Source organism: Colossoma macropomum, unplaced genomic scaffold, assembly GCF_904425465.1.
Source record: "Colossoma macropomum unplaced genomic scaffold, Colossoma_macropomum, whole genome shotgun sequence".
NCBI classification, from domain to species: domain Eukaryota; kingdom Metazoa; phylum Chordata; class Actinopteri; order Characiformes; family Serrasalmidae; genus Colossoma; species Colossoma macropomum.
Window position 1 is genome coordinate 7,349,159 of NW_023494790.1, and position 13,781 is coordinate 7,362,939.

A 13,781-nucleotide genomic window follows, 5' to 3' on the forward strand; every position below is an offset into this window, starting at 1 on the left:
CTCAGAAACTCGAGGATTGACTCGGACTCGCACTCCAGAGACTCAAGACTCGACTTTGACCCATAATCCAGAGACGCAGGACTTGACTTGGACTTGTAACCCAGAGACTCAAGACTCGACTCAAGACTCACACCCAAGAGACTGGAAACTCAACTCATACTTGCACCTGAGAGACTCAAGACTCCATTTATACTCGCACCACAGAGACTTGACTCAGGATCTCACCTCAAGACTCAAGACTCAACTTGGACTTGCACTTTAGAGACTCGAGACTCGCATTTGCACCCCAGAGACTTGATCCCCAGAAACTTGACACTCAACTCGAACTCTCAAGAGTCTTGTGAAGATCTTTCATCAAGCCCCTGAAGTAACCACACAACACCACGTAAAATCACTGATATCCATCAAACAAAAGACGACAGTTTGAGTCCAACATCAAGAACACACTGAAGGTTCTGAAGAACACTGAAGGTTTTGAAGGACCTGTTCTTATGGCTGCCACAACAGGCTTTTTTAATGTGCAAATAAGCCGGATATTTCTTTTGCATCTTGCTAAAGTACATACAGCTATGAAATTGCTTGAATGAATTTATGAATTTCTCAAAAGATCAGACAACATAGACTCAGCGACAACCATCTGTCTGACTGAATAAAACTGATATGTAGGATTCTAGGAAAATCGTGTCTTCTGACTTTGCATTTGGTTTCCTAATTAAGGTAGATACTGTCTTACTGCATTGAAATGGACTTTATGCCTATAGCCTGCGACAGAGCGCACCCATATCACAGCCTTAGAGAAAGAGTACAGCCTCATGCACTGCTAGTTACATGTACAGCAACCAGACAATACATCTCCCACTTCAGAACTATCATTTACTCCTCACTGCACTGCTTCCAGACTTTTCAGAGCGACACAGGAACAATGAACATTGTTTCTTTGTGTAATGTGAAAAGGTGCTGCTGTAAATATGACACTATATCAGACCACTTTCAAGTTTGTAATCTCATGCAAACATTACAGTAAGTGTGCTTTAAAAAAGTCACCTAAACTTTAATTTGTAGGTATTTTGCATTTGCAGTAGCCTCATTGCTCTGAGAATGGCTCCTAATTCCTTGTAATAATTCTTGTATTCACAACATTTTTCCATTTATTTTAACTATTGTGAGTAATGATGTTAATGTGTTTTGTTGATTATAACTTAATAACTTACCTGCTGTATGAGTATATATATATATATATATATATATATATATATATATATATATATACATATGTATATATATATACATACATATATATAAAGTCAGACACCACCTTTTTTCATTTATTCAATTTTCAGGTATTTAACTCTATTCTTTAACCATCAAGCATGGTGGAGGATCAGGAGTGAATAAATTCTGGAGTTGCTGCTTTTTTATTATTATTCTTTTTTTGAAGGCATCATTAATTCTCATAAGTATAATTTGATTTTAATACCTCATGTTGTACCCTCTAGAAAACATTTGATTGGGAAGAAATTCATTCTACAGCAAGATAACAACCCCAAGCCCACTGCTGAGAAAAGCAAACTGCTGAGAAAAGCAAACAGTGGGCAAAAGGGTGAAAATTTTGACTTTTTATCTAGAAGTCTAGAAAAATGATAACTTTTAACACTTTTTTGTTGTTTTGAGAGGAAATTAAATAAAAAGGTGTTCTTTGACTTTTGCACAGTACTGTACACAATAATTCAAAAGTTTGGAATCACTTGCCATTATTAATTGTTGTAAATGTATTTAATAGTAAATTATACTGTGGAGAATGAATCATTATAAGTTAGACATCAAAAGATATTTTTATGTTTTATTTAATATTTTTATGTTTTCCTGGGAACAACAAAAACATATTATATGAAAAATAAAATACTATGTTTACTGTAATTCCTTGATAAATAATCCACCTCAAGATTTCGATTATCAAATTTCAAATATGAGACATTCTGGATGTTACTTTAAATAGTTTCATTCTTGATGTTCTACAGTTTTATGAGTCATTACAGAATCATCTTTCACTTTCCTTCTTCCAAGAAATTTACATAAAATGTTTATCTTAATATAATTATTTTATGTTATTGAAAACAGTGATTCCAAATTTTTGAATATGTAAATGTATATATATACCTCGTATCTCCATATTTATCATTTTTTCAGTTTTTGACATAATTTGAATTTGTTGGCCTTTATAGTGTGTGTAAATTTCACGAAAAACAGACCAAAAGAAATTCTGATTCCACTGACTTCCGTTAAAAGTACGGTAGGTTTCTTCCTTCTCCTGTAAAGTTACTATTTTGGAGACATGAGGTTTTGTTCAGACAACAGCGATATGCATATATATATATACATATATATATATATATATGTATATATATGTGTGTGTTTGTGTGTGTATGTGTGCGTGTGTATATATAAGTATGTGTGTATTAGTACATATTAAAATCCTTCCTAATACTGATTCTTTTCACCTATTTACCTAATAAAAATACATTGTGTTTCATTATGTTAATGTGCTTGTTTTTGTTTTCTTTGTTTTATATATATACACGTATTAAAATACTTCCTATATTTTTTTTGTTTTTTGAACGTTACAATAAACTTTTCCAATTTTTTTAACTTCTTCATTGATTTTTTAAAATAAATAAACATGAATAAATAAACAAACATTCAAATAAAGTGAACAGAAGTGGCACAGTAGGCGTGGCCTCCTCCTTCCCTTCCCTTCGCCGCCCAAAAAGGAAACCCGGTGCACTACAACTCCCATGAACCTTTGCGCGAGCTTTTTTTTTGTGGCAGGAAGAGCGTGTTCTCTCTCTGTATCTGTGTCTCTCTTTCTCTTTCTCTATCTCTCTCTGTCTGTCCATCATGCCGAGCGCCGCCGACTTTTCTCTGCGCGAAACTTAACGCGGAGGGGGGGCTTTTCGTGCAAAAAAAAACAACCAAAAAACTAAAAGAGAGACACGGCGTTGTGCGCTGCGTGCAGGCGGCGGCGCGCACCTTCACCCCCCCCAAACACACACATACACAGGAATACACACAGCACCAGCACCAGCAGCGAGCAGCACCGACACAGCACCGACACCGAGATTGCATGCAGATCGCGGCTCGTGCACCTCTGTTTGCAAGGGCGAGCGCTTTCTCGCGGCCAGGGGGAGGAATGGAGGGAGGGAGCGAGAACCAAGGCAAAGTCTTTCGCGCCTCCCCTCCCCCGCAGCAGAGCAAAGGGGAAATGTCCGTGTCCAGAGGAGGTGAGTACAGCTCGCCGTGCGTGTGCATTGCACGGCGCTCGCGCTGCGTTTGATCTTTGCACGCTTTTCTTGCAGCGTGCACCGCCGCAGCCTCTTATTTTTCGGCTTTGCGTGCTAATGCAACTCTAAAACTTGGATGGTTTGGAAAGGAAAAAAGGTGGAGTGGAGTAGAAGGGAGGGAGGAGGAGGAGGAGGAGAAGGAGGAGGGGGGCTTTGCATTGCATTGCATTTCCTGTTTTAAAGAGCTACCGTGTTCCTGCGACCTCGGCTTTCTCCTCGGTTTTTTTTTGTGTCCGTGCAATCGACGCTTATTTGCAGTCGTGCACGATCGATTACGGTGCCTTTGTTCAGGAACTGAGTAACGAGGCTGAAGTTGGCTTCTTATACGAATTACCCCGTTCCACCTTAAATGGTGCAGCAGTATCATTCTGGCGCCTGAGGCGCCAGAATGTTACTGCTGCACCATTTAAGGTGGAACGGGGTAATTCGAATAAGAAGCCAACTTCAGCCTCGTAACTAAGCAGCTAGCTTAGCAGTGGATCGCAATGCATTGCAATGCAAGGGGGTTGTGCAACGGCAACGTCGCCCCGCGCCCGAGTTAATGCATAATATCCCCCCTAAAGTCGACTGTTATGAAATGAAATTTTGCATGCAATCGTGTCCTGCAGAATCCAATGCATCGGGGTTACTTTGCACCTCGTTGCATGGAAAATGCATGCAGTAAACATCGAGCTTTGTCAGTGCCCACTGTGCTGGGAGAGGAAGAGACCTGAGCCTTGGTTGCATGGCATGTCGGAGTGAGCTAACTAAAGGGTGGTGGAAAAATTGCACTGAAGTTTTTTTTTTGTTTCGTTTGCGCCCGACCATGCACGTAATGGAAAATGATTGGGGCGCCCCGTCCTGAGCTTTGTCCCAGCAGCAAGCAGGCCCATGCAATAGGTAGCCACACGCTGCAAAAAGGAACACGGCTAAATATAGTTTTTGTTGCGAACGTGCATTGCTCCCATCATTTCGAGGAAACCAAGCAAATGTTCTCGAGCTGGGACCTCCCAAATCCTGGCCCGGAGCTGCCACCCAGCTGCAGATTCCTCTGTTGCTTCTTGTGCAAGATTCCTGCAACTTGATTGTCACCTACAGGCCAAGCGAGCTGTTCAACAAGGCCTTTTGTTGCACTTTTGCCCAGCTGCACTGCAGGGAGTTTTCCCTGCTTTCTCTACAGAACTGCTAGACGGTGCACAAGCATGCACCTTTGGGCCTAATGGAAGTAGACCAGGCTGCTTCTTTTGCAGCTTAAACCATGCCATATAACAAACAGCTGGTGTGGCAGGTCCTGCAGCCTCGGGGCTGCTCGGGGACCGACCGCCGCAGCCTTAGTCGGCACGGAGAGTGTCGGAGAGCGGAGATGCCCAGGGCCGAGCTCAGTGATGAGCAGTTTTGCAAGAATTAGTGGAGCTCAGGTTTTGTTTCATGTTAGAAAGGGAGTGGTGGTGGTGGTGGTGGTGGTGGTGGTGGTGTTGCGTAACTGGGACACACCTGGCTCCGTGATCTAAGGTTTGTAATAAGGGCCAGCATGCACGCAAGCCTGCTCCTCTACCTGTGCAGGGAGAGTGTGGGAGTGTCCAGGAAATGCTTTATGGAAAGGGGAAGTCTGTGTGGCTTTTCTCATAAGTTTCAGTTTTCCCAGTCGCTGTGTCATCGTGATGGATTCGGGCTGTTCATTCATTGTCAGAAATAGCGCATTAAAGTGGATTTAGGTCTTCGTGGTATGAGGGAGACTGCATGGTGACTCACGTGTCAGTTGATAAAGAGGTTACTGAATACAGTCACAGTGCTGTGCATGCTGGGACGAAATGTCACGTCTCAGAAACTTTGGTAACACTCGTCTTTCCAGCAAGACAGTTTGAGTGAATTCCCCCAGTCGGAAAATCCTGTCTGTGATCATTCTGACAGCTTATGAAGGCAGCATGAGTGACTGCACAGTTTACCTGGACTTACGGGACTTTCAGCGTAGGTGAAAGAGGAAGCAGCTTGCCGAGGCCTTAAAGTTGCAGATAGTGGTTAGGTTTCTATTATTATTATTATTATTATTATTCTTACTACTATTATTATTAGAGCTGACGCTACTCTGGTACTAGGAAAATGCCGGACTGGATATCGGAGGGGAAGAAAGGAATTAATCCTGTGACACATCTAGGCCTACAAGAGCTGGAACATTGTGTCACATCATGTTTTTGTCTATGTCTTATGGGGCAGTAGAGTAGTTTGAGCATGATGACCTTTCAGAGGCTCGTCTTAAGTGAGGTGCTTTGATTTAAATGCGTGTTTTTTAAAATGTAGCATTTCCTAAAGGAAAAAGGTATCAGATGGTACTCAAAGTTACAGCATTTATTTTATTTACGAAGATTTATTTTTTTAAGATATATTTTTTATTGTTATATTTTGTCGCTTTTGGAGAAAAAGAAGAATGCATCCAAAGTGGTAACTTTATAGGAGAAGGAAAAAAAACATTCTTACCTTTGAATATTTGTTAATGGAACAATTTTGGACCTGCTGCACCAATTTTGGAGCTTTTCCGTTGATTTGGTCATCTTGAAATTTTAACACAATTCAGAGTGTAACTGGAGTTTTCAAATTATGCAAAAAAGTAAGAAAAGACGAAAATGAAGATGCAAGGTTTTTGCACAACAGCGATGATATAGATTTTTAATCAATGACTTTAATTAAAGAGTCTTAAGCACACAGTGTGTTTTTAGCCTAGTTGGCCAGCATGTTAGTTTGCCTTAGCCTTCCAATCGGCATGACTTACATGCTCATCTAGTTTTCCTCTGCTGAATAGACATTTATGTTGATGACTCTTGACTCTTTGCACTTGCTGAGTTTCTCTTGCAAATTTAGCTATAATGCATTGTATGTTAATGTTCCCCATGTATGCAAAAAACGTGGGTGCCGCCGTGAAGTCTGTTAAAATCCACTTCAGTGTATTTTGTCCCATTTTGACAGTATACAGTTTTTGTATTTGAGCAAAAGTTTCTAAAGTTTGTCAACAATCTTGACCGTACTAGTGAAACTCTTGCGGTAACAATCCGATCACTCGTTCTTGCAGTTTTTAAATAGAACTCTGCACCTGTTTTGCTTCAGTCATTAATTTTGTGCATAAATCCTATTGAATATTTTAAAAACTTGCCCATTTCACGACCCTTTTGTTTAATCTGAGTGGTGCGCAGAGTGACGTTGCGTCTATGTAATATTTGGTGTTTAGAGTTGGACTCTAAATGTGTATCGAGTGGCAGGAAGTGACAAAAATAAAATCATCCTCTGGATTGTGGTGCTGCAAGGGATTCCCATGAGGGAGATTAATGATGAGGATGAGGAGTGAATCAGCCCCCCCGAGTGAGTTTATCATGTTTTTTTGCCATTGTTCAGTCTGCTGAAGGTGATTAAGAGGCCATGTTTGTCCTATTAAATACAGTCTAAGGTAGCTGCCTAGTGGTCTTGTCAAGGTACTTGTTGGTGATTACTGTTTTTGCACAGAACTACACTGGTTGAATCTCCCTCCTTTTGCACACACATGCTTTTGCTTCTCTAATATGCAAACTCCATTTTGGGCTGCTATAGTTGATGCCAGTTTCAACAAGATGGCACTGAAAAGATGCATCTAAATAAAAAATAAAGTAAAATAAGGTCTCTGGTTTTCTTGGCGTACTGCGTTCTGAATCTTGTCCATATGCACATAGCTTGAGAGGAGTAGCAGCTTGGCTATATAAAAATTGTAGCCAAGATGTTTTTGGAGCTTGATTTCATGCAGGTTGATCAATAACAAGTTGGGAGTTGAGATCAGCTTTGAGATGAACATGCCGAGCGAACTAAACGGAAAAGAATTTTTTTTAATTAGCAGTTCACAATGAGAAATGCAAAAAGCAGGCCTAAAGCAACAGGGGTCAGAACATCTCCGTCAACTTTCTAGAAGCCCAAAAACTGGATAGATTATTTGCAACAGGCAGAGATTTAATTAGAGCACATTTTTTTACTGCTGTTTTTCTGCAGAACGGCTTTATAAGCCGTCCCACACTGTATCAGTAGACTTGTGTCTCGTGCCTGTTGGCCACTGCTCGCCGTGCCTGTTGGCCACTGCTTTAACACGCTATTACAATGTTGCTTCTCTGGCTACCATTGTGTGCCGTGCTGTGGCCCCAGTGATGCACAGTGGCTCAGTGTCCCGGCCATGCCTCGCCCCTGCAGCCGGGCCTAAAGCTACGCGGGGAGGCTTCCACGCCGCACAATTGTCACATTTGTCATGCAAATGGCCCCCGCGAGTTTCAGCGGCACAGATACTAAATCCGCTGTTTCGACAGGCTGATTGTTGGTGGCCGTCCAGCCACGTTGCCTTTTTTTTTCTGCACGAGGGAACAATCCGGTCGTTTTCTGCATTGTGCAGACGACCCGCCGGGCCGCCTACCTTTTTGACTGCACCCCCAGTCTCGTCCATCACAGCCTGCAAAATCAAATCCGGGTTGGGAATCTGCACCCAGTGCTTGCATGCAAATCTGTTTTCACGTGTGATCTGTGTTAGATTTGACTGGAACTCCGCAGCTGCATGCGTTTCGATGAGACCCTTGCATTGCATGTGTGAGTGCACTGAAAGAAGGTGACATGCTGAAAATAAGACAAGCATAAATAGTGTCTCCCTGGTGTTGAATCGCTCAGGAGTGATTAGCCTGTCCGCTCTGCAGGCTCTCAGACAGAGAGGCCCTGCCTAGAGGGGGCAGAACGCTCTCTCTAACTCCCCCTTTCTTTCTCTTTCATTCTCTCTCTCTCTTTGCTCTGAAGGATATGAGCTATGCAGGGTTGCGCAAGCTGCACATTCTGACATCGATCCGTCTTATTGCAGACTTCTGAATAATTGACTGCGCAACCCCCCCCTCCAGAACTCCACTGAGGTGTCTCTTTACGATTGCACTTACAAGATGTGCATATAGGCTAATCAGTCATGTTGTTGCAGTACCACAAGGGCCTGCTTGTAATGCTATTAAAACAGGCCATGCTATATTTTCGAGCGAGCAGAGGAATGCACTGTGCAGCACCACCACCATCTCGTCAGCTCTGCTGGAGGTAATAAATAGCCTCACGTCATCATCAAGCAATGCTGAAATATGTTTGATATTAAAGTAGCGCTCTTACTTGGCCCAAATGCACGGTTCGCTAAAGCTCTTGCACATGCAGGAAATAATCTCCTGCATGCAAATAAGGCTGCCAATTCGTATTGGTTTTAGGGAGCAGCGTCTCGTTCTGCTCATTCCCCTCCCGGCACAGTTGAGTTTCTCTAAATTGGCACCTGCATAATTAAGGCAGCGCATAATAAAGGTGGTATTTGACGTGAAGAGAACTTCAGAGTCCAGTGAGCTACTCAAGGTACTTAGTGGCTCATTTGTACTTTGGTAAATTTGTGTTTTTTTGGCCTTTTCTTATTTTTTTTTCCCCCACTGATCCTGCTAGCTACAAGATGAAATGCCTAGCATGCTTCGTGAGAAACGACTGGAGCAAGGGTGAATGTCTGATGAGGATTAAGTGAAAGAGTTTAACACGCCTAGCTGTTTGCTGTTAACACACCTGTTGAGTTTTCATAATGGTTAGTCTCCCAAGCGTTTATGCTAACGACTGAATAAAAAAAATTGCACGTCACACGGACCACTTAGCGCAGCGGCAGCCGCTCGTAGGAGAAATGTAGGCAGAGATTGGGTGTCAACAGGTTGACATCTGATCTGAAATGATTCCTTTTTTCCACAACACCCCTGCACAGCCTTGCTAGGTCTTCTGCCAAAGAGAGTCAATTGGGAATCTCTGGCGCATCCTGCAGTCACTGAACATGCCAGTAAAGCTGTTTTTAGCTAAGAATCTGGAATATTATTCTCACACTTTATTTTTATTTTTAACTTAAGATAAGAACTGACATATTAGACCCCAGGTTATCTAATGATTTGGCAAATTAGACCCCAAGCTAACATTTTTTAGCTGAGAAGTTCTTTTGCGTGTTAGCCCCCAGGCTAACACTGTTTTTAAATAAACAGCACAAACTAATGCTATTTTTATTTTTTAAACTTTTTCCATAGCCAGCAAGCTAACACTGTTTTTTGTAGCTAAGAACTTTTTATTTTTATTTTTTATTTTTTTTTAAATTTATTTATTTATTTATTTTTTTTTAACATATTAGACCCTAGTCTACTTAATAACTAGACCTCAAGCTAACACTGCTTTGTTTTAGCTGAGGACCTTTCTGTTAGCCTCCAAGATAGCTAATAACTCTTCATAGATATTGGCCTCTAATCTGAACTTAAGAGCAGCCTTGCTAAGTCTTCTGCCAGATAGAATCAGTTGTGAATCTCTGGCCCAGCCTGCAGTCGCTGAACATGCCAATAAGTTTTTAGCTAAGAATGTTTCTTGCATATTAGCCCCAAATCTCAAATCTCTCAAAACTTTATTGAACTTTTCTTACATTATAGACCCCAGTTAGCTAGTCAGTAACTTACATATTAGGCGCCAAGCTAACAGTTTAAGCTAGCTAATAACTTTTCTAAGATTAGCCTCTAAGCTAACAGTTTTGTTCTTTTACATGTTAGCCCCCAAGCTAACCTCAAAAGCAGCCTTGCTAGGTTTTCTGCCAAATAGAATCAGTTGGAAATCTCTGGCACAGCCTGCAGTCACTAAAGATGGCAATAAACTCATAAAGGTTTTAGCTAAGAATATTTCTTGCATATTAGCCCCAAGTCTAACACTTAAAAAAGAAAAAAAAAATCTTTCTTGAACTTATAGACCCCAATTAGCTAGAATAGACCCCAATTAGCTAGCTAATAACTAAGACACCAAGCTAACAGTTTTAAAGCTAGCTAATAACCTGTCTTGCATATTAGACTGTCAGCTAACAGTTTTAAAACTAGCTAATAACCTTTCTTACATATTAGACTGTAAGCTAACAGTTTTAAAGCCAGCTAATAACCTGTCTTACATATTAGACTGTAAGCTAACAGTTTTAAAGCTAGCTAATGACCGTTCTTTCATATTAAACCTGAACATTTTTTAGCTGAGAAGTTCTTTTGCATGTTAGCCCCCAGGCTAACATTGGCTGGGGCTGTTTATTTAAAAACAATGCTATTTTTATTTATAAATTTTTTCCCATATCCAGCAAGCAAACACTTGTAGCTAAGAACTTTTTAGACCAGTCTAGCTAATAACTAGACCTTAATCTAACACTGTTTGCTTTGGCTGAGAACCAGGTTGGCTCCAACACCAAGCTAACAGTTTTAAAGCCAGCTATCAACGTTTCTTACATATTAGACTGTAAGCTAACAGTTTTTGAAGCTAGCTAATAAATATGTTTACATGAGACCCCCAAGCTAACAGTTTTTAGAGCTAGCTTGCTTATTAAACCCTAATCTATCTTTGTTTTTAGCTGAGAAGGCCTTTTACATGTTAGCCCCCAAGCTAACACAGTTTTAGTTAAGATATAAACTAAAACAGTTTTAGTTAATATAGACTCCAAGCTAACACTTTTTTTTTTAAGCTAAGAGCTTTTTCTTATAAAATAGCCCCAAAGCTAACACAGCTGTATAACAGTAACTTCTCCAACATGTGTAACCTTCCCTGCCCACGTTTCCTGTTCAGACTTCTAAAGTACAAGCACTTGTTCTTGGGAAGAGCTCTGTTATTGGCAGGGAGTGTGTGGTGGGTTACAGTCTGTAAGCTAATGCTAGAGGCTTCTGGTGTGGAGACCAGAGTCCTGCACAAGGTCTGTCATTTTAGCTAGTGCGGAGCAAAGGAAGCAGACAGAGAAAGAGCCAGTGATGACATGCTTCCCAAAGCAGCAGCCCCAGCAGCTCTAAGCTGCAGGGTCTGCCATCTTTGGAAGTGTAGAGTGTCTTACAAACTGCCAGAGCGGTCAGGGGGGCCAAACAGCCGGCGGCTCAAGAGAGGTTATTTTCATCTCTGTCTGTCTCTCTCTCTGTGTCTCTCCTGTTCTCTCTCTCTCCCTCTTTTTTTTTCCTCCTCTCTTTTGGTCTGAACTGTTTTAGTTTGCTTGTCTGTCCATTCTCGCTTAACTTGGTTGTCCATACTTTCATGGCATTTTCATTTTGTCCCTTTTTTCCCTCTTGCTCCCTTGCTCCGCGCTCTTTTCCTCTCACGCTGTGATTCATCCTTCCTCCTACGGGTCCCTGGAATTCCGCAGAACTCTTGGGATTATTGGAATTCCGGGCATAGTGCGTTAGAGGGGTTTTGAAGGTTGACAGCAAGCTGCCCAGTGAGTTCTTCTGCAGGAACTCCAGGCACGCTGAGGCTGTGCTAGTCACCAGCCAAACACTCTCTGAAAACCACACACATTAACTGGCAACCGTCCATTCAAATGCATGTGAAGAAATTGCAAGTGAATGTTCAGGAACTCGCTGTGAGGTCGCTTGTCATTTCGCTGAAGTCTCACCTGTCACTTTCTCCTACATCAGCCATAGAATTAGATACAGCTTGGCGGTAAAAGCAACGTACGGCTGAATCTCTGCCGTTCCCAAGACTGTCCATCCTACTGTATCTTGGCACCATCTGCTTCACATTGTGTGCTTCTCATTGCAACATGAACTGCTGAGCTCAGCGCAAATGTGGGTTTAATGTGTTCTGACACAACCGGCTTATGGAAAATGAACTACCTGAGCTTCCTAAGAAAGAAAGCATCAGAGCGCTCCGATCTGGCTGACAAAAATATCTTTCTCTGGAGTCTCGGAGGAAGTGCCAATCTCGTTTTCTTCCCGTGCTGGTCAGACAATACATACTAGCCATTGTTTCCTGCCAACGCTGTGCGGTTATATAATCCATTGATCATGTTATGTCCTTTCTAGTTCTTGCCGGTGCAGCAGGCCGAGCGCAGGCAGGGCCATGTTTCCATCTACCTCCATGGGAACAATGTTTTCATGTTTTTCCGAAGAGTACTTCCCCCAACAATGTTAAGATTGCTAATGGCGAAAGAGACGCAGCTTGGATCAGTTGGTGCTGCTCGCGCTAATCTAAATGGTGTGTTAACCGATTCCTGTTGGCTTCTGGCCACCTCTGCTTGCAGTAGTGCTTTTTTTGGTGAGGTACTCTTTTAAGGGCAGGTTTGATGTGTGTGTGCCATCTTGTGCAGCCTAGACGCGACAGTTAACGTAAGGTGTGGCTACACAATGTGGACCTTCAGACTGCAGACGGGTAGTTAGTGCTTACTGAAGTACTGTAAGGGTTATAAGATCAGCCTGTGATATTTTCCATAATGTGCTTGAAAGAAGTGCAGTGAATAGCCGAGGTAGTTCTTTGGCTGTGAAAAGAGCTTATCTTTTCAACCAAAAAGTCAGTTCATAGCTTCCTTTTGAAAGAGGAGCGTGTGCCATGTTTTTTGGTGTACTGAGTAGGTGTTAGATAATGGCAATATTGCAATGCGCTCCTTTTACATGAAGAAACCAGTTAATTGTGCAGCTCAACTGTAAGATACTGCTCAGCCTGGCTCTTTGTAATCATTGCATTTATGTTTATTTTCTTGGATGTAAAAGCAATTGCATATATTAAAGTGGGGAGGGTGTTTAAAGGAATGATTGAGTGAAAAATCAGATTAACACAATTTTCCACATAGTCGAGCAGCCAGGACATGTTTAGTGTCTAAATTTTGCTTCTTTAGTTTAGCCCTGGAGCTACGAGGCTAACGTAGCTAATAAACACTGGACGCCAATAGTCACCCAAATCTTTTCTGTAAACACTAGGGATGCACCGATATGGGATTTGTGGGCAGATGCTAAAGTCCAATATTTTTCACAAACCTAGCTGCCAACACTGATACATAAACATTAATAAAATGTAGAAATTAGGACTAAATGCACCTGTACTGAAGAGAAATTAACATTTATTTATATTGAGTTATAAATGCAGTGAAATGAATGAAATGCAGACATTTTAACACAGCAACCCAGCATCGCTTAAACATCTGGTGTGCTTAGGCCTGCGTGACGTGCGTGTGCACTAAGGACAGTTTTTGGAACAACGCTGTCTTAAGTGCCTGCCCGTAGCATTTAGCTACGATGAACTTTGGTTCATTTTTATAGTTCACAGTAAGTTGTACTGTGTCCTAATCCACATTGACAGGTCTACACTAGGGGTGGGCGATATAAAGCAAATATATCACAATACATTTTTTTCGATACACAATACAAATCACAATACTTTGTTTATTGTCTGGTTTCCACCTACATGATGCACTAATAGTGCCATATTTATAAACTGCTTATAAAACAATGAGTGCAATGATTTTTATTCAGTGTTTCATATACTGCACTGTGTGGGAGCCATTTTAAGATATTAATGTGTTCTCAAAATAATTACTTATTCACTTAAAATACTGGCTTACTGTATTGAAAAAGACAAAATCTCGTAACAGTGACGTACTATGTCCGAATAATGTCTTGTTTTCTCAAAATAATGACTTACTATGTCGAAATAATG

General features: G+C 41.4%; 1 protein-coding gene across 1 annotated transcript in view; it reads left to right on the top strand.

Moving 5' to 3' along the window:
* Positions 1 to 2,817: 2,817 nt before the first annotated feature.
* The window catches only part of map2k6 (mitogen-activated protein kinase kinase 6), a 39,664-nt gene continuing 28,700 nt past the window's right edge, over positions 2,818 to 13,781 (top strand). The window contains exon 1 of the mRNA XM_036572007.1: positions 2,818 to 3,278. Within this exon, the coding sequence (XP_036427900.1) occupies positions 3,122 to 3,278 (157 nt within the window). The 5' untranslated portion in view covers positions 2,818 to 3,121. The remainder of the gene's footprint in view (positions 3,279 to 13,781) is intronic.